Source organism: Callithrix jacchus, chromosome 3, assembly GCF_049354715.1.
Source record: "Callithrix jacchus isolate 240 chromosome 3, calJac240_pri, whole genome shotgun sequence".
NCBI classification, from domain to species: Eukaryota; Metazoa; Chordata; class Mammalia; order Primates; family Cebidae; genus Callithrix; species Callithrix jacchus.
In genome coordinates, this window is record NC_133504.1 from 50,525,465 (window position 1) to 50,552,421 (window position 26,957).

The window sequence follows — 26,957 nt, forward strand, 5'->3', positions numbered from 1 at the left end:
CACTCTGTTCTGGGTTATTGAAGTGATTCCAAAGAGAAGTTTCACATTTGCGTCTTTCAAGGGCTTAGGAGTTCCACTGCCCCTTAATCTGTTTTGTCTTTTCTTTCTTTAAATAAATTGTTAGTTTGAAATTCATGAATCATGTAGACAGTGTAAACTCAGTCCTTATACTTACCTTTGATACAGTCCTTATGTTATTATCTTGAATTTGTAACTAGAATTTTCTAGTTGCTTCTACACAGTGCTGGCAGTCCTTCTAGCCTTCCAGTCTGCTTAATGCAGATGTCTCGTTTCCAGTTCTCCATCCTTAGCAGGCTAAAGCCTGTGCTTATTCTTTCTTCAAGGGCATGAGTGCAGCATCAACTCATATACTCTACCGCTCTGGCTTTGACTAATTTCTGTATGTTTAGTGCAGTTGTTTCTTGGTATCTGTGGGGCATTGGTTCTGGGACTACCCCCAGTATATCAAAATTTATGGATGTTTAAGTCCCTGATATACAATGACATTTATATATAAATACACATCTTCCTATATATATTTTCTTCTCTAAATTACATAAAATACCTAATATACGGTGTAAATGCTGTATAAGAGGTTGTTACACTGTATTGCTTAGGTAATAGTAACAAGAAAAAAAGTATGTACATATTCAGTACAGAGGCAACCATCTTTTTTCTTCTTTTTTTTTGAATATAATATTTTTGATCTGTGGTTGGTTGAATCCACAGATACAGAGGGCTAATTGTACTTTTTTTTTGTTTTGTTTTAGCTCAGCTATATATTTAAAATGTTGTGTTGTTAATATAACTCTTTATTGAATGCTGTGAATGTAAGGATTATATACCTGAAATGCCTTCTCACATATTTCTGTTCTCCTTACCTACCCCGATCTCACGGTTTTCTGGTCGCTTTTGTTTAAACAAATAGTCATATCTTTTGTAATTAGGATTAATTTCCAGCAATTAAATAACCCAGGGCATTCTAGTTTAAAACTTTAAATTCCCTTCTTTTTTCAAGTGAGGCCAAACCTAGGTTTTAAAAACTAGAAAATTATACTTTTAATTAATGAATACATAAACATGATTAGAATTTTAATATAGGACCAGTGGAGAAGATGGCATGGTCTGTTTCACTGGGTTTTTGTTGTTGTGTTTTTATTTTTTCAAACCTTCTCATTATTCTACTTCTGGCCACTTCAGAGAAGTGAATGAGACAGAACAGGATGGGGTCTTTGCTGTTTCTAGTCAGGAAGCAAGTGTTTGTTTCAGTTCACTTATATACCTTCCCTATCCCTGCCACCCAGTGGGAAATGCACTGGGTGAGAACGTTCCTAAGGACTCTTAAAGCATATATCCGATGCTCCTGTGGTGGCCCAGTGTGGAATTTGTCCTCTCACTAAACATCTAATATGGAACAGAGATGCTATTCTAATTTCTTTATGGTTTGTTCTATCATAGTTGCTTCATTTTGTAGATATCACCGTCTACCCCAACTTGAGAGGTGTGGTGAACAGAACAACTTTCTCCTATAGAGAAGGAGGAAAACAATTGCATTTTATCAATCTCCTCTGGAATTTCTAGTCTTCACCTTTACAGCCTATATGTGAACTGGTCCCTGACCCAGTCTTGGTATCTTTTTATAAGTACCAAGGTATGTGACTGGTATCTTACTTTTAAATAGCAGAATTCTTCTCCCACGTTTGGTATTCTCCTAGGTTTGAAACATTATTAGAAATTCTGAGATAAGCATAAATACCCCATTTTAACATTTTGGTAAAGATTTCTGTGATTTGACTGAGAATCAGGTACTCAAAAGCAAAAGCTAGAAGTTTAACACATTAACTTGCCATAAATTATTCATAGTCAATGTAAGTAATGGATTTTACTTTTTTTATTTAGTAGCCTCATAAGGGAAGGCTTATGAGGACCAGCATTATGAAAATTTTTGATATAATGTCATAAGAGAAGACTTGGGTAGGAGCCAGCAGTATACATATATTTGAAATGCATTTATAAAAGGGACTAGACATATTTATGTAACTCCAGAGCACAGAACATGGTCCAGTGCATCACAGTTATGGGAATTTATAGATTTCAGGCTTATTGTAAGGTAGAACTTCATAATGTTTAGAGCCATTCAGCAATGAAAGAGCTCGCTTTTAGGAGTTAAAGAACTCTTTATCCCCATTTTTAAGGTGTTTTTTTTTTTCAGAAATTTACCTTTATTTTAAATAATTCCAAGAAGTTTATAAAGAAATTAATTCGTTATTGAACTTGCTCAGTTTTCCAAAAGAATTTAATAAAGGCATGCTGTATAATATATAATGGAACATTAGTGAAATATCTTATGTTGGGTAAAATTGGGTTGATGCCAAAAGCAATATATTATCTACAAATGTGTAATATAAAGGAAGCCAATCTAGTCAATATTAAAAAAAAATCTCAATATGAACTTTTTTTTAAGTTAAGGTTGATCTAATTATCCACCAAATGTGATTATTCCAAGGTATACATTTTGCTGATGGGATATTATTAGTTAGTAATAAAAGCATTACCGTGCAGGACATTTCAGTTATAAGAGGTATTCGTTCATTCACTCATTCTTTTCCGATGGATTAAACAAATTCTTGTTTTAATGGAGCATGCTACAGGAGGAATGGGTTTTGAAATATTCTCTAACCAAGGAGACAATAACAAAAGAACTGCTATATTTTTAAATCAATCTGGGTGTGGCAACTCACACCTGTAATCTCAGTACTTTAGGAGGCTGAGATGGGAGGATCCCTTGAGTCTAGGAATTCAAGACTAGCCTGGGCAACATAGGAAAACTCTGTTTCTTCAAAACATTAAAAAAAATCTAGCTACGCATGGTGGCTAATTTTTGGTCATTTCTGGTGTACAGTTATGCTACTCTGAACTTGCCCAATCTCATCTGATCTTGGAAAACATTATTTATATTAAACATATTTTATACAGTTGTATCATAATAGGAAGGTTCAGAGGTTTTAAGAGAAGTAAAACGAGATTGTTTTGAAAACGCGAAAGAAATTCTTGTATTGGGTGGGATGGATGGGAGTCTGAAGTCTAGATCTCCTGTTATTGTCATTGGTTGGTTATGGTACCAGAGGTCGGATCTAGTCTTCTGTGCCTTGGATTCTGCGAAACACATAAAATAACTCAGTAAAAGACAAAGACTTTGGACATTTCAAGTAGTTGTACTTGTTTCAGCAATTCATATTTTTTAATTAATGAATATACACACATGATAAAAATTTTAAAAGAGGACCAGTGGACACAAGGGCATGATTTGTTTCACTATAGATGGGTGGGTGAGTGGATGGATAGATACACAGATAGATAGATTAACCTTCTCACCTTTTTTACTTCTGGTCACTTCAGAGTCAGGGTGGAATTAGGAGTAACAAACTAGTGGGTGCGTAGTATGAGTTTCATTAGATTCCTTCCTTAGATGACCTTGAGAGAGATGCATGTAAGTAGGTCATTTCTTTTTTTTTTTTTTTTTTTAAGGCAGAGTCTTGCTTTGTCACCCAGTCTGGAGTGCAGTGGTCAATCTTGACTCACTGCAACTTCCACCTCTTCAGTTCAAGCAATTCTGCAGCTTCAGCCTCCCAAGTCACTGGGATTACAGGCATCTGCCACCATGGCTGGCTAATTTTTTTTTTTTTTTTTTTTGTAGAGACAGGGTTTCACCATGTTGGCCAGGCTGGTCTTGAACTCCTGACCTCAACTGATCCACTCACCTTGGCCTCTCAAAGTACTGGACAGGTGTGAGTCACCATGCCCAGCCAGTCATTTCAATACACTGGGACAAGTGCCATGGCAGAGATAGGTTTGGGATGTTCTGCCAGCAGGTGTGGGGATACTCAGTTCATCAGCTCCATGTTGTAATGGAGCATCTAGACAAGAATTTGTCTAATCCATTGAAAAAAGTGGGTGAATGAATGAATACCTCTTGTGCTAACTGAATGTCCTGCACAGTAATGTTTTTATTATTAACTCATAAAGTCCCATCAGCAAAATGTATACCTTGGAGTAATCACGTTTGGTGGATAATTAGATGAACCTTAACTAAAAAAAGTGTAGATATGTGTGTATCCTAAGGTGTGTGTGTGTTGGGGGAAGGTCACTGAAAACTTCCTGGAAGTGATAGGGACAAGAGGGAGAGAAATACTGAGTAGAAAAGGGTGGGGTTCCTGGCGAGGGCTCTACCCTCAAGCCCAGACCCACTGACCAAAGTGAGATCTATTCTTGTTTTCCCACCTGAATGTTGCCTTTTGGCCTGCCCCACCCCCTATCCTGTGTCCATGAGAACTGCAAACCCTAGACTCAGGGCAGGTGCGCGCGCGCGCACAGACACACACACACACACACACACACACACACACACAGAGAGAGAGAGAGAGAGAGAGAGAGAGAGAGAGAGAGAGAGAGAAATGAAGAGAGTAGCATCTGAACATCCAGAGGAGAAGCAGCTGGATGTGAGAGACTATGGTTGGAGAGGAATTTGGCTAGGATGGCCAGACTTCAGGGGAAGGTTATCATCCTGCTCCACCCGTTTCCAGCTCTCTTTCCCTCTGAGAGGCTTCTACTGCTCAATAAAGTCCTTCACATTAACTACCTTTTGATTTGTTTGTGTGACCTGATTTTTCCTGGATGCCTGACAAGAACAGGGGTACCAAGAAGGCGGAGTACCCTCCACTGAGCTAGTTAACACCTAGCCATCCACTGACAGAAAATGCTGAAAGAGCAGATTGTAACACAAGTCCTCTGGGGCTCCGGGGATCACAAACACCCCCTCCTGGAGGGCAGAGCTAAAGGACCATTGTAATACACCTGGACACTGCTACAGGGCCACATAGACCCTGCTCCTGCCAGAGAGGAGCGACCAGCCAGTTCCTGTGTTCCTTTGTGCCGGTTCCCACACTTGTTTGCTTGTGTGCTTGCTCCCTTAAGGGATTGAGCACAGAGGCCTAGTAAATGACCCACCCCCTTCATGAGTCCCATGAAGGGATCAGGGGAACTCTCCTGTCTTAGAAGGATGATGACCAAGCTGTGTTACTAAAATAAAAGGGAATTACTCAGGTAGAAGATGAGGAAGGGTATTTCAGGCCAGGGAGCAAGGTGATAAGAAATGGCATGATGAGTTTGGGGAATTGCAAGTAGTTCCTTGTTGTCAGATGTAAAATTCGAGGTAGAGAATGAGATGTATAGAACCTGTTCAGGGAGGGTGTTGGATGTCATGCTAAGGAGCTGAGAATTCCTTCCTAAGTCAAAATACATGCATGTCTTTTATATATCAATAAAATACTCTAAATATTTATTATTACTTGTTGAAACTGGGAATCATGGTTCTTTCATAGACTGCAACCACAAAATTGAGCCAATTATTCCTTAATTATCAGTTGCTATCGAACCCAAGATCCTTGGTTTCAGTGTCTGATTTCACATGGTCTTCAGAATACCCAGAACCTTAATTATTTCACAAAAGATTAATGGAGCTCACTGCACAGGAGGACAGTATAGTTGACTGAGTGAGTTCAAATCCATCACTACTGTCAGAAAACAACTAAGAATGAGTTGGCCTGCAGCATCTTTGGATACCTAAGATGCCCCATCGCTGTCATTTTATAAGAGGCAGGAGCACAGGCCAATTTACAGAAAATATATTTCTTGCATTTGGGGTAAAGAAGAGAACAAGAGGGAGTAGGAGTATAGTGATTTGATCTTATGAGTAGTAGTTGGTACTTACTTTACTTTGACTTCTGAGTCTTTTTTCCTCCAATGATTCTGTTTTCTCAAATGCTAGGCAAGACTGCTGTTTATTGAGTATAAGGTTAGTGAAAGGCACTAGAAAGAAATGAATTTAGAAAAGAGAGGCTCAAGGCCGGGTGCGATGGCTCAAGCCTGTAATCCCAGTACTTTGGGAGGCCGAGGCGGGTGGATCATGAGGTCAAGAGATCGAGACCATCCTGGTCAACATGGTGAAACCCCGTTTCTACTAAAAATACAAAAAATTAGCTGGGCATGGTGGCATGTGCCTGTAATCCCAGCTACTCAGGAGGCTGAGGCAGGAGAATTGCCTGAACCCAGGAGGTGGAGGTTGTGGTGAGCCGAGATCACGCCATTGCACTCCAGCCTGGGTAACAAGAGCAAAACTCCGTCTCAAAAAAAAAAAAAAAAAAGAAAAGAAAAGAAAAGAGAGGCTCAAAAGGGAAGAGCATATTTCTTTACTAAAAAGAAGTAATTCTGTTTTAAGCACAAAATAGGGTCTAGATATAAAAATTGTTGGTGGGAAAGGTACATTTTTTTTTATAGGAAGGAGGGCCAGTGTTACTGTTGGTGTTACCACAGCTCATTTATTTATACCCTTTTACTTATTTTTCCTCATACATAAAACTTTTTCCTGGAATCATCCATAATAGAATTCCAGGAAGATGTGTTAAATATATTGCTATAGTTTACAATTTTCATCTGTAATGTTTTATTTAGCTGATTTTTTTTTTTCACTGTTCCCTGTACAACACTGAACACCATATGCCATTGTCCCTGTCAGGAAGCAAAGGTTTCCCTGGTCTGCGCCTGTGCCTATGTTTATGCCACAGAGGAGCTGTGGTCCAGTGCCATCTTTTATTGATAGGGCCAGCAAAGGAGAAATCTAATGAAATTATCAAAGCTTTGAATTAATTATGAACTGGAATAGGAGAGCTAAGCTCTCAGGAGCTGAGGATCTCATTACCCATTCACTCTCATTGCATCCTCTTCTGGAGCAGAAGGCATTTTCAGCTACAGCTCTTAGCCTGGGTTTGGACTTTATTCAAACTTACTAAACTGACATCCTTTTTTTAGTATAGTGTGGCTGATGGTGTCCATGATGATTAATTTAATTCTGCTCTGGATATGCAGGAGATGTAAATAGGTTTTCTCTACCCCTTTTATTATTTTTACTTTCTTATTTTCTTTTTATCAAATTGGATGTTATATAAGTTTTTCTCCTTTTTGGGTAATGTGAGAAGCTTGGAGGACTCTGGTATACCTTCACTGAATATAGTGATTAAATTAAAATTAAGAGTAATATTACATCTACTATGTATTCCTCGGATATTTAGGTAAGCAGAAAGTCAAATGTTTCTTCTCTGAATTTTGAACACCAAATTGGAGGTTTTCTTGCTTTTCTTTAGCTTAGAATTAATGGTATAGCAAATAACTTTCCTGGTCTTAACAGCATTGTTCATATTTGTAATGTGTGTTGTATAGGAACAGGAGATCTTACCTTGTGATTGTAGTTCATAAGACTTGTGTTCACTGACAGGGAACAATTAATGTTTGTCTTAATTCTGTTTTTCCTTCTCCCAGTAATATACATTTTTTAACAAATAAATCAGCCTCTGATTGTTTTAAATTTAGTAGGAAAATCAATAGCAACATGGTCTCAATTTAGTACTGGCAATGATTCTTTTGGTACTGTCATATAGGTTCCAGGCATGACAAGTGTTTTCTGCCTGCTTTTGAGACTCATTATTTATGAATTCCTAAGCTGTAGCTCATCTGTCTTAGTAAATTACAGGCCACTGGCAATTTTTGTAAGCAGTGACTAACTTTGCTTTAAAGAGTCAGTGTTTTAAGGTTTTGAATAGTGGGGAAGGGAGAATGATAATCTTTGGCTTTATTATTCCTATTTACTTTCAGTGAGTTTTTTCCCCCATTTATTTTCTTTATAGGCAGCTGCGATATTTAATTCAGCCTTTGGAAGTTTTTTGGTAAGTAAACATGGTTTAACTTGTCTATTATAACTTTTGCTGTGATATGGTTTGTATGAAAGATTTGGTGAAAGCTGCATTTCTTTTACTCTTTGGGTAAATATAAAAGTTGTTGAATCTTTTCATGTACCATTATCTAGTATCTGAATAAAATTGGTTAATAAATAAAGCAAATGTTCTATTACAATGTATTTTGGAGGTTTGGGTGTTAATAGTCCTTTTAATGGATTCAAGGAATCAGTTAAAGCACTATGTGTCTCCTTATAGAGGTTATGTCAATATATTGATCATTTAATGAGGTCTTTTAGATTATTATTATTTTGTATCATGGGACTGAGGATTTTGAAAAGGAAACATGACCCAGCTGGTCAGAAAGGGAACGCTAATTTACTTGTTGACATCCCATTTATTTTGTACATGTCAAAGAAGCTACTGGCTTGGATACTTCTGAGAAATCTATGTGGAAAAAAATTTGAAAGGAAGATATGACTAATGAATAATTTTCAAGTATATGTTGTATTAATATATATAAAAAGGTTTAAAAGTAGTTCAGCTTTCATAAATAGAACCAATATTAGGATGTTGTTTTAGCATTTTTAATCATTTTTAAATAAATGATGTAATAGAGACTTGATTTGTTTTATGAAAGATTGAGAAACGAAGTTTTCTGTTAATTTAAAATATTTTGTGTCCTAAAACTGTGTTAAATTCATGAAGTAAATTAGAATATTGTATTTTTGGGGCATAACTCGTTAGCAGGTATGTAGTGCAATGACTTACAAATAACTGAGAGTAAAATCAGTGATGTATAAACTAATTCATGAGTCTAGGTAAAATATCAATTACCTCTGTTTAAAATGCTCTGTTAATTATTATTGTATGTATTTAAATGTAGTTAAAGTTTTTAAACATATTGCTACATAGTGTTAATTCAACATAGTGCTACATAGCTTTTAGTGTCACATAGCTCTAGAGAGCTTTTAATGATGAAGCATTGGCAAAATATATACATAGCCTATATCCTATTTTTATATGGCCAGTAATGTTTTTCATGATGCTGTATTTCTGGGTTTTAGAGGAGAGACAATATCATTTTTGTTTAACAAACATGGTTTAACTTGTCTATTTTGTTTAACAAAAATGATCTCTTGGATTGCTTAGTTTAGACTCAGTAATATTTTAAGTTATTAATTTATGTGTACAAGTATTATTCTATAAGTTGTCACAATTGTTTAACAAAATAATATCTGTAAAATATGAACTTTCTGGAAGCCAATTTTTATACATGATTTGGCACCATACACATCCACTACTAAAACATAGCTTCTTGACTTGGGTTTCTTATTCTTTCAGGTGTCTAGACTTTGAGAAAATAAAGTTGACACAATTGTCTGAGTGACTAAAACAAAATGCACTATTCCTTTTTTGGAGAACAAGCTTACTAAGTATAGTTTGAGACATACACTGACTATATGGAGATATCCTATTTGTTCTACCAGGCCCACTTGTTTGGCAATGTCTAGTGAAGTACAACTTGTTCTCGTGGTTCTTGGAGATTTGTATTATGCTCTTTCACTCATAAGAAGCTGTGTATTCTCACTTCTTAGTCTTTTGCTCTTTTACTTTTCTTCACTTTTTTTCTTACCCTAATTCAGTTAATCAATCAAAACTATTTATTGATTTCCTGCTACATAGAGGTAGTTTTCTAGTATCTGTGAAGAATGCAAAGAAATACAAGGTGGGTCCCACTAGGTTCTGGAGGTGACATGTAGAAAAAGAAATGCAATGTAAACGTTAACAAGCCATATGAAAGATGTTACTGGAGCTTTATGATTGTCAAATAAATGGCACAGACAATATGCATTCTGAATTCAAAGATCTGACAGAAGTAATTGCTCTGAGCTAGGTCTTGAAGTATGGGTAGGACTTAACTGGTAAAGGACAGAGGAGAGAAAATGGCATGAGCAATGGGAGAGAGGCAGAAGTGTTGTTCTACATTTTTAAAAAAATTACACTTTAAGTTCTGGGATATGTGTGCAGGTTTGTTACATAGTTATACACGTCCCATCATGGTTTGCTGCACCAATCAACCGGTCATCTACATTAGGTATTTCTCCTAATGCTATCCTCCCTGAGCCCCCCGAAAGGCCCAGTGTGTGATGTTCCCCTCCTTGTGTCCATGTGTTCTCATTGTTCATCTCCCACTTATGAATGAGAGCATGTGGTGTTTGGTTTTCTGTTCCTGTGTTAGTTTTCTAAGAATGATGGTTTCCAGCTTCATCCACATCCCTGCAAAGGACATGAACTCATCCTTTTTTATGGCTGCATAGTATTCCACAGTATATATGTGCCACATTTTCTTTATCCAGTCTATCATTGATGGGCATGTGGGTTGGTTCCAAGTCTTTGCTATTGTGAATAGTGCCACAATAAACGTACGTGTGCATGTATCTTTATAGTAGAATGATTTATAAACATTTGGGTGTATACTGAGTAATGGGATTGCTGAGTCAAATGGTATTTCTAGTTTTAGATCCTTAAGGAATTGCCATACTGTCTTCCACAATGGTTGAACTAATTTACATTCCCACCAGTGTAAAAGTGTTTCTATTTCTCCACATCCTTGCCAGCATCTGTTTGTTTCCTGACTTTTCTTTTTTTCTTTTTTTGAGATGGAGTTTTGCTCTTGTTGCCCAGGCTAGAGTGCAGTGGTATGATGATCTCAGGTCACTGCAACCTCCACCTCCTGGGTTCAAGCAATTCTCCTGCCTCAGTCTCCTGAGCATCTGGGATTACAGGCATGTACCACCATGATCAGCTAATTTTTTTATATTTTTAGTAGAGATGGGGTTTCATCATTTTGGCCAGGTTGGTCTCGACCTCCTGACCTCAAGTGATCCACCACCTTGGCTTCCCAAAGTGCAAGGATTACAGGTGTGAGTCACCATGCCCGACCTGCTTCCTTAATGATCGCCATTCTAACTGGTGTAAGATGGCATCTCATTGTGGTTTTGATTTGCATTTCTCTCATGACAGTAATGATGAGCTTTTTCTCATGTGTTTGTTTGCTGTATAAATGTCTTTTAAGAAATGTCTGCTCATATCCTTTGCCCACTTTTTGATGGGTTTTTTTTTTTTCTTATAAAGTTGTTTAAGGTCCTTGTAGATTCTGGATATTAGCCCTTTGTTAGATGGATGATGGCAAAAATTTTCTCTTATTCTGTAGGTTGCCTGTTCACTCTGATGATAATTTCTTTTGCTGTGCAGAAGCTCTTTAGTTTAATTAGATTTCATTTGTCAATTTTGGCTTTTGTTGCCATTGCTTTTGGTGTTTTAGTCATGAAGTCTTTGCCCATGCCTGTGTCCTGAATGATATTGCCTATGTTTTCTTCTAGGGTTTTTATGGTTTTAGGTCTTATGTTTAAATCTTTAATCCATCTTGAGTTAATTTTTGTGTAAGGTGTAAGGAAGCGATCCAGTTTCAGCTTTCTGCATATGGCTAGCCAGTTTTCCCAAACACATTAAATAGGTAATCCTTTCCCCATTGCTTGTTTTTGTCGGATATGTCAAAGATCAGATGGTTGTAGATGTGTGGTGTTGTTTCTGAGGTCTCTGTTCTGTTCCATTGGTCTACATATCTGTTTTGGTACCAGAAACATGCTGTTTTGGTCATTGTAGTCTTGCAATAGTTTGAAGTTAGGTAGCTTGATTCCTCCAGCTTTGTTCTTTTTGCTTAGGATTGCCTTGGCTATACATGCTCTTTTGGTTCCATATGAAATTTAAGTTAGTTTTTTCTAATTCTGTGAAAAATTGAATCTATAAATTGATTCAATTGAATCTATAAATTACTTTAAGCAATATGGCCATTTTCATGATATTGATTCTTCCTATCGATAAGCATGGCATATTCTTCCATTTGTTTATGTCCTGTATTTCCTTAAGTGGTGGTTTGTAGTTCTCCTTGAAGAGGTCCCTCACATCTCTTGTAACTTGTATTCCTAGGTATTTTATTCTCTTTCTAGCAATTGCGAATGGGGATTCACTCATCATTTGGCTATCTGTTTATTATTGGTGTATAGGAATGCTTGTGATTTTTGCACATTGATTTTGTGATTATCTCAATAGATGCAGAAAAGGCCTTCAATAAAATTCAACACCTCTTCATGCTAAAAACTCTCAATAAACTAGGTATTTAATAGAACATATCTCAAAATAATAAGAACTATTTATGACAAACCCACAGCCAGTATCATACTGAATGAGCAAAAGCTAGAAGCATTTCCTTCGAAAACCAGCACGAGTCAAGGATGTCCTCTCTAACAACTCCTAATCAATATAATATTGAAAGTTCTGGTCAGGGCAGTGAGGAAAGAGAAGGAAATAAAGTATATTTAAATAGGAAAAGAAGAAGTCAAATTGTCTCTGTTTGCAGATGACATGATTGTATATTTAGAAAACCCCATTGTCTCAGCCAACAATCTCCTTAAGCTGATAAGCAACTTCAGCAAAGTCTCAGGATACAAAATCAATGAGTTTTACATTTTTTATTCCTTTTCCTTTCCCTGCTTTTTCTTTCATAAAGTTGAAAGTTACCAGAGAGTGTTTGAGAATGACAATTATGATTGGGTATGTTTTGTTGCTCTAGTGTTAGAAGAGAAATAATTCTGTATCTTTTTCGCCTCTTCACCCTACTTAGAACAACCTAGGATTAGGAAAAGTGTGAACTGTGTCACTTAGAATTAGGTTTGGCTTAACAGAAAAAAGAAACAATAAATAATAGTGACTTTATACAAGATTAAGATTTATTTCTCCATTATATATAATATTTGCAGGGAGCTGTCTAAGTATATTATAGCGGCTTCATGGTCTTGTCGTGAGCCAAGACTCCTATCTTTCTCCTCCACTCTCTGCATTATGAAGTTTTCTTCCTCAAGGCTGCCTCATGGTCTAAGATAGCTGCTGGAGTACCAGCCAGAAAGTATGGATAGCAAGGTAAAGTAGTGGGAAAAGAAAAAAAAGCTCCCTAAAGCCTAAGTCTTCTTTCTTTAGGCAGCATTACTGGAATTCCAACAGGATACTAGCACTTCTTGTTGCAGAACTGAGTCACGTGATCATACCTAGCCACTGAAATTGGGAAATATAGCAATTTACTGAAAGCTAAAAATTAGATTTCCGTTACTAAGCAAGAAGAGAGAATGTAGCTAGTACATTCTACATAGGAGCAAGATACAGTAATTATTAAAGGTTTTAAGAAAGAGATTAATTCCAGTTAAATGACATGAGAGGACTTCAGGGAGAAATTGGTACTCGAGTTGGGATTAGGAAGATTTATTTTAGAGGAGGGAAATTCCAAATTATACCCTTTATATTTTTATTTGATTATTCTTAAAGTGTGATACTTGTTACAGCTATTTGGGAATTTAAATGGAAAATGTCTACCTCTTCTTAAAATTTAGGATTATGGGTAGTTGTATGGTTTCTGGAGCCAGTCTGTCTGGGTTTGACCTGTTACTTGAGTACTAGCCTAACTATATAAACTTCCCTATATACATAATGAGGCAATGATAGTGCCTGAACTATAGAGTTGTGGCATAATCTATATAAAATGTTTATATGATGTGATAAGAAATAACTTTGAGCTAAACTTTAGATCTAGGTTTTTGTCCCTGCTCTGCCATGAATTTGTGTGTGTGTGACTATGGATATCCATGAAATAAGGAAATTGGTTATCTCTGACCACACCCTATAAGCTCCAAAATACCCTGATTCAAGGATTATTCTCTGATCACGAGTGACCATTCCTGTGGTATATACATAATGGAATCTGAAAAGGGTATTTATTTCAGATTACCTTAAAACTTTGAATGAAAGGATTTAATTAGAAGGGTTTTTGAAGAAAGAACTCAGAGGGCATTTTTGTTGATTTTCAGTCATCTGGGTATACTAAATAAAATACTGTGCATGTTTATAGCTAGTTTAATATTGTCCCAGGTCTAATTTAAACAGTGTTTTTAGGTACTAATTATTATAGAAAACTGTTTTTGTTTTTGTGTTGTTGTTATTGTTTTTAATGTAGCTAGGCTGGTAATAGCTAATGATAGATGAATTCAATTTACATAAATTTGAGACCAAGAAAATATTTTAAAATCATGCCACAGAGGATTGCTTTAAGTTAAGAAGTTAATGTCATTATCTCCTCCTCTCATTTAAATTGTTCAGTTTACAATAATTGTGGAGCATGGTAAATGATTTGAGAGTTCTCTCTTAATGAGATTTTAATAAAACGTGATAGTCAAGTACCCTGAATAACTAAAATGCTATTAAAATTTATGTATGTACATGTATATATTTCCATTTCAAGTTCAGGCATCTTACATGTTGCTCCTCATCAGGAAGTTTTGGTTTTTTAAAAATAGATACTGACATCTTTTGGGAAAATTCTAATTAAATTTTTTTTTCTTTAATTTCAGAAGATTCAATTGTGTTGAAAACAAATTCCGCAAACTAAATTTAGATCATTTGATTTGTTAGAACTTAGCATTTTTTACTTGGAGGCTGAATTCAGTGTTTCTGTGTCTCCAAGAATTATAGGTTAAAGTTTAAAAGGAACATTTAGAACTTTGCTATTTTTAGACTCCTCAGCCAGCCTATTATATTATTTTTGGAAACTCCTGGTCTTAAAGGGAATTGCTAGGGAGTGATCAGTTGATCATGCCAAACTGAGTCTTTAATAATGATGTTATAAACATTAGAACAATTCATGGCAACGTAAATGTATTAATAAGAATTTCAGAAACAGCATCAAAGAGTTAGAAAGTTAAATCATCCTTGGAAATTCAAAACATCTAATTTAAAAAAGATCTATATGAGTCACTGATTACTTTCTAAATTTCTTCATTTAAAGTGTCAAGAAATGAATTTCTTTCACATAATTCTTCTCTTTAAAAATACTCATTGCTGGAACTAGCAGAAGCCAGTCTAAGATGAACAGTTTTCTTTTCATGCCAGATCAAAGGTTAAAAGGAGCTCCTTGCCTTGGGCTGAAAAACTCACCAGCATATATTTTTCTTCGCTTACCCAATTGTTCTGTCTTCTCTCTGCTTTGGCTGGTTCCCAGTTACTACTGTGCTTTGTAGAAAGCTTTGAATAGATAACTGATGTTATTATAGTTGCTGAAAGAAAAGAAATTTCAAACACAAATGCCATGTTTTAATAATAACTTGTGATATATATTTATCACCTTCTTATAATTTTTCCTTTCCGGTACAAAGATACATGCCTATTTTATTGTTTTGGGTGACTCCTGATCTTAAAAGAAAACCCCTAGTTAATGACAAAGATGATCAGGCCAAATCGAGTTTCCAACTTTGCTATAAAATATTAATGAAATTCATGGTAACATAAATGTAAGAATTTCTGAAATATTTAGAATGATTAGAAAGGAAACATCGTTATGTTGGTTACTCATTAATTGCTGTGGAACAATGCTTTTTTTAAAATTAGGTCAATAATCTCAAATGTTAAACAAAGAGAATTAAGGGTGGTACTAGATAAGATTCCATTGTTAATTTGATTTGCTTTCACTTAAGTCTAGGATGTACTTAGTTTATGGTTTATGGAGCATCTTATTTTGTACAGTATTGAAGACTATGTGGAGTGTGTGTGTGTGTGTGTGTGTGCGCGTGTGCGCACACTTAATTTTCTTAAAATCTTAACCCACATTATTCACTTGGGATCTTGGTTTTACCCTGAAAGTTTATGGCTTTGTTTATAAACAAGTTTTTATTTTCATTAAACTTAAATGCCAAACAAATGACTTAATATTTAAGCAGTATCAGTACCATCTTCTAGATGCTGTTTCAAGTTCATCTTTTAGTGGGAAGACCTGGATAAAACCAAGATTTTAAATGGCCCATCTTGGGCTTTAAAATTAATAACCGTGTTCAGATGAATGGAAGTTTGTTTCCACCTTTGCACAATGCAATCTATCATTGTGCTGTGCATTTCATTTGATCATCACCTGTTTGGGCAAGTGAACATTGTAAAGTCTGGATTGCTGAAAACATACTATTGTTTTAAAAATACCATCGGTTTAATTAGCAGTGTAGCACAACATAGGAAAATAGGATAGAAAACCAACACACATATACTCGGAGTCCATTAGATTCAAGGCATTTTTCGAGATACTGAAGCAAATACACAAAACATAAATGTGGGAAAAATAATAATAAAATATTTAAGAAACAGAGAAGACAGGAATGAGGACTGTCTTCAATGCAGTGTTTTCCAGCATTCAGGCATCATTATAGCTTTTGCCATGTCAGCATACTGTTTGTTAAATAAGACTAACATTTTCAATTTAAATTTATTTCAAGCCAAAACTTATATCAACACTATAAATAAAGAACTATCTTGTCGTGAATAGAAGGTAACTGAAATTAAGTCAATGGAAAAGCTACTATTAATTTGTAGCTAACCTCTGCTGCTTGCTCAAGGCTCTGAGTCTGATGCCTACCCTTCTTTTGATAAAAGGTGAAATTAGCACCAGCACCAGGCAGTCTTTCCCTTCTGCAATCTGAAGGATTGAAAGAGAGTTGAAAAGGCAGTAAGTTGCATTACTAATTCTCTGCACACGTCCTTTGACTCATCTTGTTTTCATTTATACTTTGGGAAACACTGTTCTCTGAGGTCACTTCTCAATCACTTCATCAAAGAAGTGAATTAAAATTATTTGGAGAAGTCAAATGAAGAAACCTCCAGAATCAAGGACTCTGGCAACCTGAACATATTACTGTGGTTTTTTTTTTCTCACTAGATCATTTTCTACATGACACCTCTCCAGAAAAGCAGTGGCGTGTGTGCCAAAGTGACAAACATGTTTGCAGAGTTAAAAATATGCTGTAATGCTCCAGTCAGGAAGACCTAGTGATAGCTGCATGTGGGTTTGTTTTTAAAACAAACTCTTATCTGAAGTACAATCATTGTAAATATAAAATCATCTTTGTTGCTTAATAAAAATGTATAGAATCTATACCTACTCCATTTTAGCAGCATAATGTTCTATGCAGTCTGGCAGGACTTGTGTAGCAAGTAAATGCATTAGTCACAGTGACCATTTTTCTTGCAAATTTGTGACACAGATTTAATTATAGGAATGACCAGCAACTTACAAATCTAATTTTGGTGGAGGCTGAGGCAACTTTTTTTTTTTATTTTAATAATGATGGATTTTTTAAAGCAATGATTTCATTACCATTTAAAGAAATCTACTGGTATAGAACTAGCCAATTGACTGGAGTTATCTTATTACCCTTTAACAAATGCCATGTACTTTCATTTTAATTTTTATTAATTTTTAAAATATCATCAATCCCAAACTGGAAAAGTGTTCGCTCCTATATCCATTTGAGTAAAAATAAATAAATATAAATTATTCTGGGTCAGCATGTTTATAAAGGACCTCCTGAGAAAGATGATTCTAGCAGTTGTTTAAAATCAAAATTAAATTTCTTTAATTTGAATCCAGTCTACTAGAGAACTGCTTAGTTTATGGTCTTTAGTAAGAGATGCTTAGTAACTACTAATTGATGATAATGTGGCAAATAGTTCTCATTTCTTTGTTTCTTTCTGCTTCAAACTAAAAATTGTGTGTGGTTCATCTAATTTTTGAGCTAATATTTTGGGGGTCTGCCATAATGGTATGGTGAGCCAAATGATTAAGATTTTTGCCTTCATCTATATTACAGATTCTTAAAGTGAGAATGTAAGTCCTAACTGGGAGTGTGTGTGGCTGGGAGAGGCTGTTGTAGTAAATAGTGTTAAATATTTTCATAGAACTTCATTACAGTTTTGTTCCATTATTAATATACCTTGTTGACTCAGACCCCACTGCCATTCCAAAATAAATCTGGCCATGTGGAGAGAAGCAGGAGGAAAACGGAGGATGTATAAACTATAAACTTGGTTCTACCAACCAAAGAGAATCCCTTTAATTGTTGGTCCCTGTGATGAAAGCAGTGTGAGGCCTCCAGACTTCATTATGGATTTAGGATTTCAAGTAAACATTTAGTTTTCTAAAAAACAATAGTCTGTATTATTGGAAATAGCAGATTTTAGTTTGAAATTAAAAAATAATATTCTAAGCTTAGATTTATTGCATGTTGCTGTTTGATCTTACATTAACTTTTAAAACGGAACATTTGTGGACATCTTACTATGTGCTAGGCTCTTGGCCAGCTTTTAGAACTGAAAAAAATAATTAAAAAAACAATTCTTGCCCTCAATTTGCTTAAAATTCCTGAATTTAAATGCTGTTTTTCCTAGTATGATTCTACAGACCTCCTAATTCTGAATTGACTCCAAGTAAAAGTACCATACAGTTTGAGGACCACTTATTTTACTATAAAACTTCAAGTAGGCAGGCGTGGTGACTCACACCTGTAATCCCAGCACTTTGGGAGACCAAGGTGGGCGAATCACAAGGTAGGGAGTTGAGACCAGACTGACCAACATGGTGAAACCTCATCTCTACAAAAATTAGCTGGGCATGGTGGCACATGCCTATAATCCCAGCTACTCAGGATGCTGAGGCCAGAGAATTGCTTGAACCTGGGAGGCAGAGGTTGCAGTGAGCTGAGATCATACCACTGTACTCCAGCCTGGGTGACAGAGTGAGACTGTCTCTGTCTCAAAAAAAAAAAAAAGCCAGATAATATGAATATTATATATCTTGCAAATATTTTTCTTTGTCTTTAGCCTTCCAATTTTTGTTTTGTTTGTATATGGGTGAGGGGGTGATTTTTTATTGACAAATTCAAAATTTCTTTAAATCAGATCTATTGAGGTATAATTTCCATATAGAAAAATCTATGCATGTTAGAGGTTTGGTTCTGTCAATTTTGACAAATGTATGCAGTCATATAGCAATCCTCTCAATCAAGATAATATACTCATCACTAGAAAGTTTCTTCTTGCCCTTTGGAGTCTATCCTCAGTCTCTGGCAGCCACTGAATTTTTTTTTCTGTCTCTATACTTTTGCCTTTTTCCAGAAAGTCATCTAAATGGAATCACACGATATATGCTTTTTGAGTACAATTTCTATCACTTAGCATATGCTTTTGTGGTTCATCTATGTTGTATATATCAGTAGTTAATTTCTTTTTATTGCTAAGTAGTATTACATTGTTAACTGGTTTACCATTTGATGAACTTCTGGTTGTTTCCTTGATGATGATTATAAATAAAGTTGCTACGAATATTTGTGTATAGGTTCTTATATAGATATATGTTTCTATTTCTTTTGCAAATATCTATACTGAGTCATATAGTGAGTATATTTTAACATTATAAGAAATCACCAAACTCTTTCCCAAAGTGATTATACCATTTTACATTCCCAGCAGGAATGTATAAGGAGTCCAGTTGCTCTACAACCTTGCCATCCCTTGACATTCCCAATATTTTTTATTTTAGCCATTCTAATAGGTGTGTAGTGGTATGTCATCATAGCTATAATTTGTATTTCTGTAATGGCTAATGATGTTGGACATTTTGTATGTACTTATTTGCCATCTGTATATCTTCTTTTGTGGCCTGTGTGTTCAAATCTCTTGCCTATCTTATTTATTAGTTTGCTTTCTTATAATTTGGTGCAAGTTTTTAAGTATGTTTTGGACACCAGTCATTTATCAGACATATGTTTTGTAAGTGATTTTTCCCAGTCTGTAGCTCATTTTTCATTTTCTTGACAGTAACTTTCAAATAGCAGAAGTTTAAAATTTTTGTTAAATCTAGTTTATTATTTTTCTTTTATGACTCAGGCTTTTAGTATTCTATTAAGAAATCCTTGTTTGCCACAAATATTTTTCTCCTATGTTTTCTTATATAAGTTTTAGTTTTTGTTTTTACATTTAGTTTTAGGACCCATTTTGAATTAATGTTTGTGTGTAGTTTAGCATATTAGTTGGTGTTCATTACTTTGCATATTGTTCTAGAATTGTAAAGTTTTTATGTCTGTCACATTTGTCCATGAGTGTTTCATTGCCTTTGTACTTATGAAGCTTTTTCCTATCACAATGCCAGGTAAAATTTTATGTGTATTTTCTTTTAGTTTTATAATCAAGATGAATACTTAATACTGTATATGCTAAAAAGCAAAGCCCATCATATGGGGGTTCATAAAAAGAAATAATAGACTGAAAGGGCTTCACCTGATTATGGTATCACTGGTTAAAGAAGTCAATTTCTGTTTGTCGCTTTCCCTACTGTGTTTTTTGGCCCTGTAAATCCAGCCTCACAGTGTTATTCTCACATCTACATAGTGATAGATATGCCTGTCCCTGAAAATAATTGGATCACTATTCATGACTGTTAAAAATTGTTTTTCTATCTTAGGATATCACATATGACATTAATGTAATTACTTAAAATTGTTTATTCAAAATGTGAGATGGGGATGGACATAGAAGAATAAGGGAAAATTATAGAAACCTCATTTTTAAAATCAATTTGATTTACAATTGTTCACACTACTTAACAGTAAAGTAGTATTCTTATTTGGAGGATTATAAACCAAGGTGAATAGCTCTCAGTATAATTTAAGATAATAGAGGTCTTTTTTAAAATAAAATTTATAATTTTAAGAGCCTTGATAAACTTGATTTTAACTTTTGATAATTGAACAAGCTGTACTGATCGGGGGAAAAAGACTCTATTAATATAAACGTGGCATTTTGGAAATTAGAGTCAAAGCACCACAAATCTAGACGGTGAGTAAGTAGAGTAACTGGCGTTACCTAGAGTAACATATTCTATGTGTCTAGGTATGGTTATACTCTGATCTTACAGCTTTCTTTTTTGCTAGAACCCCACACTTGTTTACTTTTCCTGAGTAGCTTTTTTTGGTGATATTTTTAATAAGTAGAATAATTTAAAATGTTCACTGTGTTTATAGTTTTACCTTATAACAGTAGTTACTAGTCAAGATTTGTGGTTTGGTTTCTTTTATTGTTCAGCCAATTCTCTCGTAAGCAGTTATTTTCTACAGCGTTTTTAGGTTTTCACTTGAATGCTTAAATTAATATTTTTATCCATTTATTTTGGAGGGATAATGTTTATTAATATTATTGTACTTTTGGGGATTTCTAAGAGCCAGGGCAATGAATCCTATCTTCTTTGTTGTCATCTACATAATGTTATAAGATAAACTATTCCAAATACTACGTTTATGTGTTGCTCCTACGCCCTAATGCCTTTAGTGGCTCTTAATTACCCATTACCTAATTGGCCATTCAGGGATCCTCCCAGTGTGGCCCTATTGTCTCTCTCTCTCCGGACCTACCCAGTGTTTTTCATTCCCGTGCTAACTGTTGATTCACACTTCTCCACCCTCTCCTCTTTGTTAAATCCAGTTTATCTATTTTTTTTTTTCTTTTATGGCTCAGGCTTTTTGTATCCTATCTCAGAAATCCTTGTTTGTCACAAAGATTTTTTTCCCTATGTTTTCTTCTATGAATTAATGTTTGTGTATAGTTCCGTGTATATGTTGCTGTTTGTGATTTTTGCATACAGTTATAGAATTTTAAAGCTTTTATGATCTGTCATATTTGTCCATTTTTTCCTTTATGGATTTTTTTTATTGCTTTTATATTTATCAAGCATCCTGTAATGTTTGGGCATTTTTCTGCTTCTACATCTTTGCTTGCACTGTTTCCATCCATTCCATTATCCTAGCCATCCCTCAAAGCCTGTCTCACAAGCAATTTCTCCAGCTTTCCTTTTATGGTTATTTAGTTTTTGGAGTAAGTTTTCATCTAGATTATAATGGGTTACTATAGATTGTAACTGGTTACTGCAGTTAGTTTGAAATTCTGACCTTCTCTCCCATCTCTGGCACTTCCTATCCTTGTTAGCCTGCTATTTTTCTTTTTATAAAATAATGTCTTCTAACATAGTATATAATGTATCATTTACTATATTAATTGACTGTCTCCCCCTATTCAAATGAAAGCTCTTTCTTTTGGTTGCCTATCTTCAATATTCATAGTACTTGGCACAAAGTAACCATTCAAAAAATATTGAATGAATAGACAGGTATCATCTAATGAATAGTATTTTAATCTCTCTTCTTTATTTAAGATTATAAAATATCTTATATATTGTATGCACTTAAAATGCATGTTATCATAATTATATGTTGAATTCATTTGACAAAAATTGTATCACTTTTGTCATCTGTTTTGACCATAATTGGTCATCTGTCTACCAAATTTTTCTTTAACACATTAAAATGATTTTAAATTCCAAGCTTTTAAATCTCAATAAAGCATATACTATGGCTGTAAGAAATTTGTATTGCCTTATATTCAGTATTTATTTGGAATGAGAGTAGATATTCATCCCACATCTAAGTTTGATATTTAGTAATTTATAAGATTTTCTTCTACTAAAGAAGGAAATTCTATAAAGTAGATTATTATACAGGGATCATAGATTACCAAACCCATATGCTATTTTCATTGAAATAATTGATTAAATATCAGGAAGTTTTTTATGAAAAATGACTATAAATGTGATTATTACAAATATTTAAATAGCTAGAGATGTGTAAATAAGAGGATATAATAAGTGATTTCCATTATATAGCATTGTAGAGAATAGTTTCACTGTTGATGTTAAAGGAAAGTATTTTTTAATTAAAGTTTATTTTTTAACTACTTGTGAAATACATACTATGATTAAATTGACAAGTGAAAGTTAAATTTCTAGACAGCACTTAAGAAGAAACTGCACAGTATCCTAAAGAAGTAAAAATGTAAGTATGAAAAATTAAAAAACCAATTCAATGGTGCATAAATCCATATCCGAGTGGCATTAGAAGTCCTTAGAAAATAGAACAAAGAAAGAAAAAGCCAAGGTGAGAATGACAAACCAGATAACTTGAACTTGCACTATCATATGACAGCAGATGAAAGCTAATGTGGTCTGCTCTTTAGAAGCATCGTGTTACAACCCTCTGCACTGTAGTTTAGTGGGTTCATAATTCAGAATATTGCTTTGACTTTGGTCTTATCATCTTGTCAGAGGTTCAAATTTGTTAAATGAGATATAGAAAATAATAAAGATGTGACTTGGGCTGGAGGAGCTTTGGAGAGTGCTATCTATCTCCATGTAATGGAGAAGAGACCGACTTTTAAGATACTTAAGGAAGGATAGTTACTCAAATGATTTTTTAATGGGAAAGGTTTTTTTTCTTTTTTTTTTGAGTTAAGGTCTTATTTCATTGCCCAAGCTGGAGTGCAGTGTGGTAGGATCACAGTTCACTGTATCCTCAACCTCCCAGGCTCAAGCAATTCTCCTACCTCAGCCTCTCGAGTAGCTGGGACTACAGGCATGCACCACCGTGCCTGTGGAATTTTTAAAAATCTTTGTAGGGACTGGGTCTTACTTTCTTGCCCATGCTGGTCTTGATCACCTGGGCTCAAGCAATTCTCTTGCCTCAATCTCCTAAAGAGCTGGGATTACAGGTGTGAGCCACTGCGCCTTCCATTTTTAAAATAATAACCTAAAAAATACATTAACATTTGTATTTTTTATAACAGCCTAACAAGCCATTCAGAATACCTGATCAGTAGCTACCGAGGTATGCAAATGAGGAACAGGACAGATTTTTCAATTATTTTAAAAATTAAAATCAGTAATAGGAAATATTATTTCTAGTATTACCAAGGAAAGTAGGTTAACATGCTTCTTTTTCTCTTTTCTTCATTTATTTCTGCCTTTTTAAACTAAAGAGAAAACAATGAGTAGAGATCATTGAAACAGTATGTAAACATAGAGGCTTCTGCCTTTTGCCCTTTAATTCACAGATATTTTTCCTCACAGATGGTTGAATCCTTGGGTCTATATCTTGTGTAGTTTATAGGCAAACAACTGTTAAAGTCAAAAGGTTACATTTCCGGCTTAAAAAAATTTAAATAAAAACTTCTACCAATGCAAACCAATGGTTAAAAAAAGTTTTAAGCATGTAACACTAGAAAACCTCCAGATTAGGAAGAATACTCTTCTTTTTTGGGGGGTTCATGTGTCAACCTAGGGTGGTGTGCAGTGGCATCATCACAACTCGCTGCAACCTTTGCCTCTCAGGCTCAAGTGATTCTCCCATCTCAGCCTCCTGAGTAGCGGGGACCACAGGAGTGCAACACCGTGCCTAGATAAATTTTTTTGTATGTGTATTTTTTGTAGAGACAGGGTTTTGCCATGTTGCCCAAGCTGGTCTACAATCCTTAGTTCTGAAACAAATCTTTCATCATGTCTGGCTACTTTTAGATTCCATCAGCCCCGTGCCATGATCAGTAAGATTTTTCTAGAGACAAAAATACCATGTGCTAATAAAAATCGCAGATAGCATTGTGCATTTTTGTCTTAGTTTCCCCCTAATTGTCCCTGACCATTCATTTCTTTATGAGACTTCTAAATAGTGAGTCACCTAAAGCATATGTTTTGCTATGTTTTTAAAAATACAAACTAGAAGGAAAAGTTTTTCTTCTTTTTATTTACTTATTTAATTTATTTTTTGTAGAGATGGGGTTTTGCTATGTTGCCTAGATTATTCTTGAATTTCTAAGCTCAAGCAATCCTTTCATAATGGCCTCCCAAGTGTTGGGATTATAAACATGAGCCACCACACTCAGCCTAAATTTTTCTTTGTAAAGGAGAGGTTGGGTGCCACGTAGTCTTTAAAGAAGTTTTTCTTTCTCTGTTGGAAACCACTCTTGATACCTCACAGATCTGAGAGCTCTTTCTTTGGCTTTGATGGTAGCATGATGTTGCTTGCTGAACTCTTTCTAGTAATATTACTTTCTTTCATTGTCTATTGGAACCACCCCACATTTTTAAGATACTAAGCACCTCATTGTTAGAAATATAAGTAGCATATACTTGGCAAGTTTGTGATGGTTCTGTTTAGATACTGATTCTGTGGCACCACCTTGCAAGAATAGATTCACATTAATCATATTCAGATAATGATATATAAGACAGATTGCCAATTTACTAATTGCAAATGGAAAAAATAGTTATGAAAGACTTTTAGACACTGGGGTTGATAGATTTCTCTTCATGGTTAAATTCACATGGGAAAGTATTTTACTAAGAAGTTTATTTGGTGAGAATGAGATTAGAAGAAGCAGAGGTAGGGAGGTAATTCTCAAGAGCAATTCTATCAGTCTGTTGTAAATGGATGTGTCTGGCTCCACATTGCCCTTGGAAACAGGCAGGTCCATCATTTGGACCAGGGATCTTCTTTCCTAGGTGTGCTTAGATAGGTGTCCTTTTTTTTTTTTTGAGACAGAGTCTTGCTCTGTTGCCAGGTGCCAGGCTGGAATGCAGTGGCACGATCTCGGCACACTGCAACCTCCGCCTCCCGGGTTCAAGCAATTCTCCTGCCTCAGCCTCCCAAGTAGCTGAGACTACAGGCATGCGCCACCATGCCCAGCTAATTTTTGTATTTTTTAGTAGAGACGGGTTTTCACCATTTTGGCCAGGATGGTCTTAATCTCCCGACCTCGTGATCCGCCCGCCTCGGCCTCCCAAAGTGCTGGGATTACAGGCGCGAATCACTGCGCCCGGCCTAGATAGCCATTCTTAATCGTTGCTTTTAGGTTTGTTTTCTCTATTTCCATTGCTGGCTGGTTTCCCCTTTTATATTGATCTGCCATACCTTAAGGCCCTGCTGTCACTGACAGTATTCTCATGTTTTAAGGTGATTTTGCATGTTTTTACCATAAAGGTAGTTCTTTTATTTCCAAGTTCAGGAAGTGGGAGGTACTTTAGTATTTCCATTTTGTATCTTCTATAGTTGTGCTGACCAATATGGTGGCCAAAAGCCACATGTAGCTATTTAAAATTCAATTGATGAAAATTAAATAAAGTTAAACTTTTCAATTGCTCAGTTGCACTAGCCACATTTTAAGTATCCAACAACCACATGTGACTGGTGGCTCCCATATTGGACAGTACAGTGTTGAACATTTTCATCATTGCTCTACTGGAGAGCACTGGTGAAAGATGTTTAATAGACAAACTGTTTTGCAATTACATATTTAATTAGTTTAATTAAACTAATTTAATATAATTTGGCATCTATTCCTATATGTCTTTATTTTTGTATATTTCTTTCAGGTAATAGCCCAACTTCCGGTTCTAGTCTTCTCTAGTGAATTCAAAGGCAATCATATACACATGTTCAGCTTGTCAGGGATCTGTTATTAGATACTAGTGGGTTAATTATCCAGCACTTAAAACTTGTTCTTTTTGAAAAGTGCTCATGATTTTTATTTGCAGTTTTCCTTTAGTTTACTAAGAGGACTATTTACTTTAGGGTATTAGGAAAAACCCTGGTGCACAGCCAGAACTTTTTTTTAATGTTTAAATTGCAATTTACATAATTTTGACATTTCATCATGGTAGATTGCTTTTCTTTTCCAACACTGTACTATTTTGACAAATTAATAATACTCTTTTGGAAATGCTGACAGTGCCAAGAAAATAAATACAACCTTGTATGTATAAGAAGTGTTTTTTGGAAAATAGTATAATGTAGCTAGAAATACCTGAAAGTCAGTTCATTTTCAGAGTCTGAATATTATTTTATTTTTAATTCATGTTTTCTTCTGTATTTAGCAATGGTTCTCAGACAAGAATGGTGGCTCACACTTGTAATCTCAGTATTTTGGGAGGCTAAGGCAGGTGGATCATTGGAGCCCAGTAGTTTGAGACCATCTTGGGCAACAGAGCAAGACCCTGTTTCTACAAAAAATCAAAAAATTAGCCAGATGGAGTGTTGCCCACTTGTAGTCCCAGCTGCTCTGGAGGCTGAGGTGGGAGGGCCGTTTGAGCCCATGAGTTCTAGGCTGCAGTGAGCCATGATTGTGCGATTGCACTCCAGCCTGGGCAACAGTGGGAGACCCTGTCTCTATTTAAAACAAAAACAAACAAAACCGAACTGTTCTCATGGGACTATAACATTTTTAAATAGTCTGCTTTAATCTCTTTTACAATTCAAAGATCATTTTTTCTAAGATTGGTCTTTCTTACATGGTTGTTTGACTGACTAGTCCAGTGATTTTCCAACATTTGGAGACCACTGATAAGTAAAACTTCAAAATAAATTTTGGCAG

The 26,957-nt window shown here is 35.2% G+C and overlaps 1 protein-coding gene across 10 annotated transcripts in view; it reads left to right on the forward strand.

Moving 5' to 3' along the window:
* The window catches only part of SLC10A7 (solute carrier family 10 member 7), a 291,318-nt gene that overhangs the window by 75,774 nt on the left and 188,587 nt on the right, over positions 1 to 26,957 (forward strand). For 7 of the 10 annotated variants that reach the window (XR_013532873.1, XR_013532874.1, XR_004740612.3 and 4 more), the window contains one exon: positions 7,740 to 7,778. The exons of the other annotated variants lie outside the window; for them this stretch is intronic. Coding sequence is in view for 3 of the 7 variants with exons in the window: in XM_035292871.3 (XP_035148762.1) it covers positions 7,740 to 7,778 (39 nt within the window). In the remaining 4 variants the exon portion in view is untranslated. The remainder of the gene's footprint in view (positions 1 to 7,739; positions 7,779 to 26,957) is intronic. 10 annotated transcript variants of the gene reach the window in all.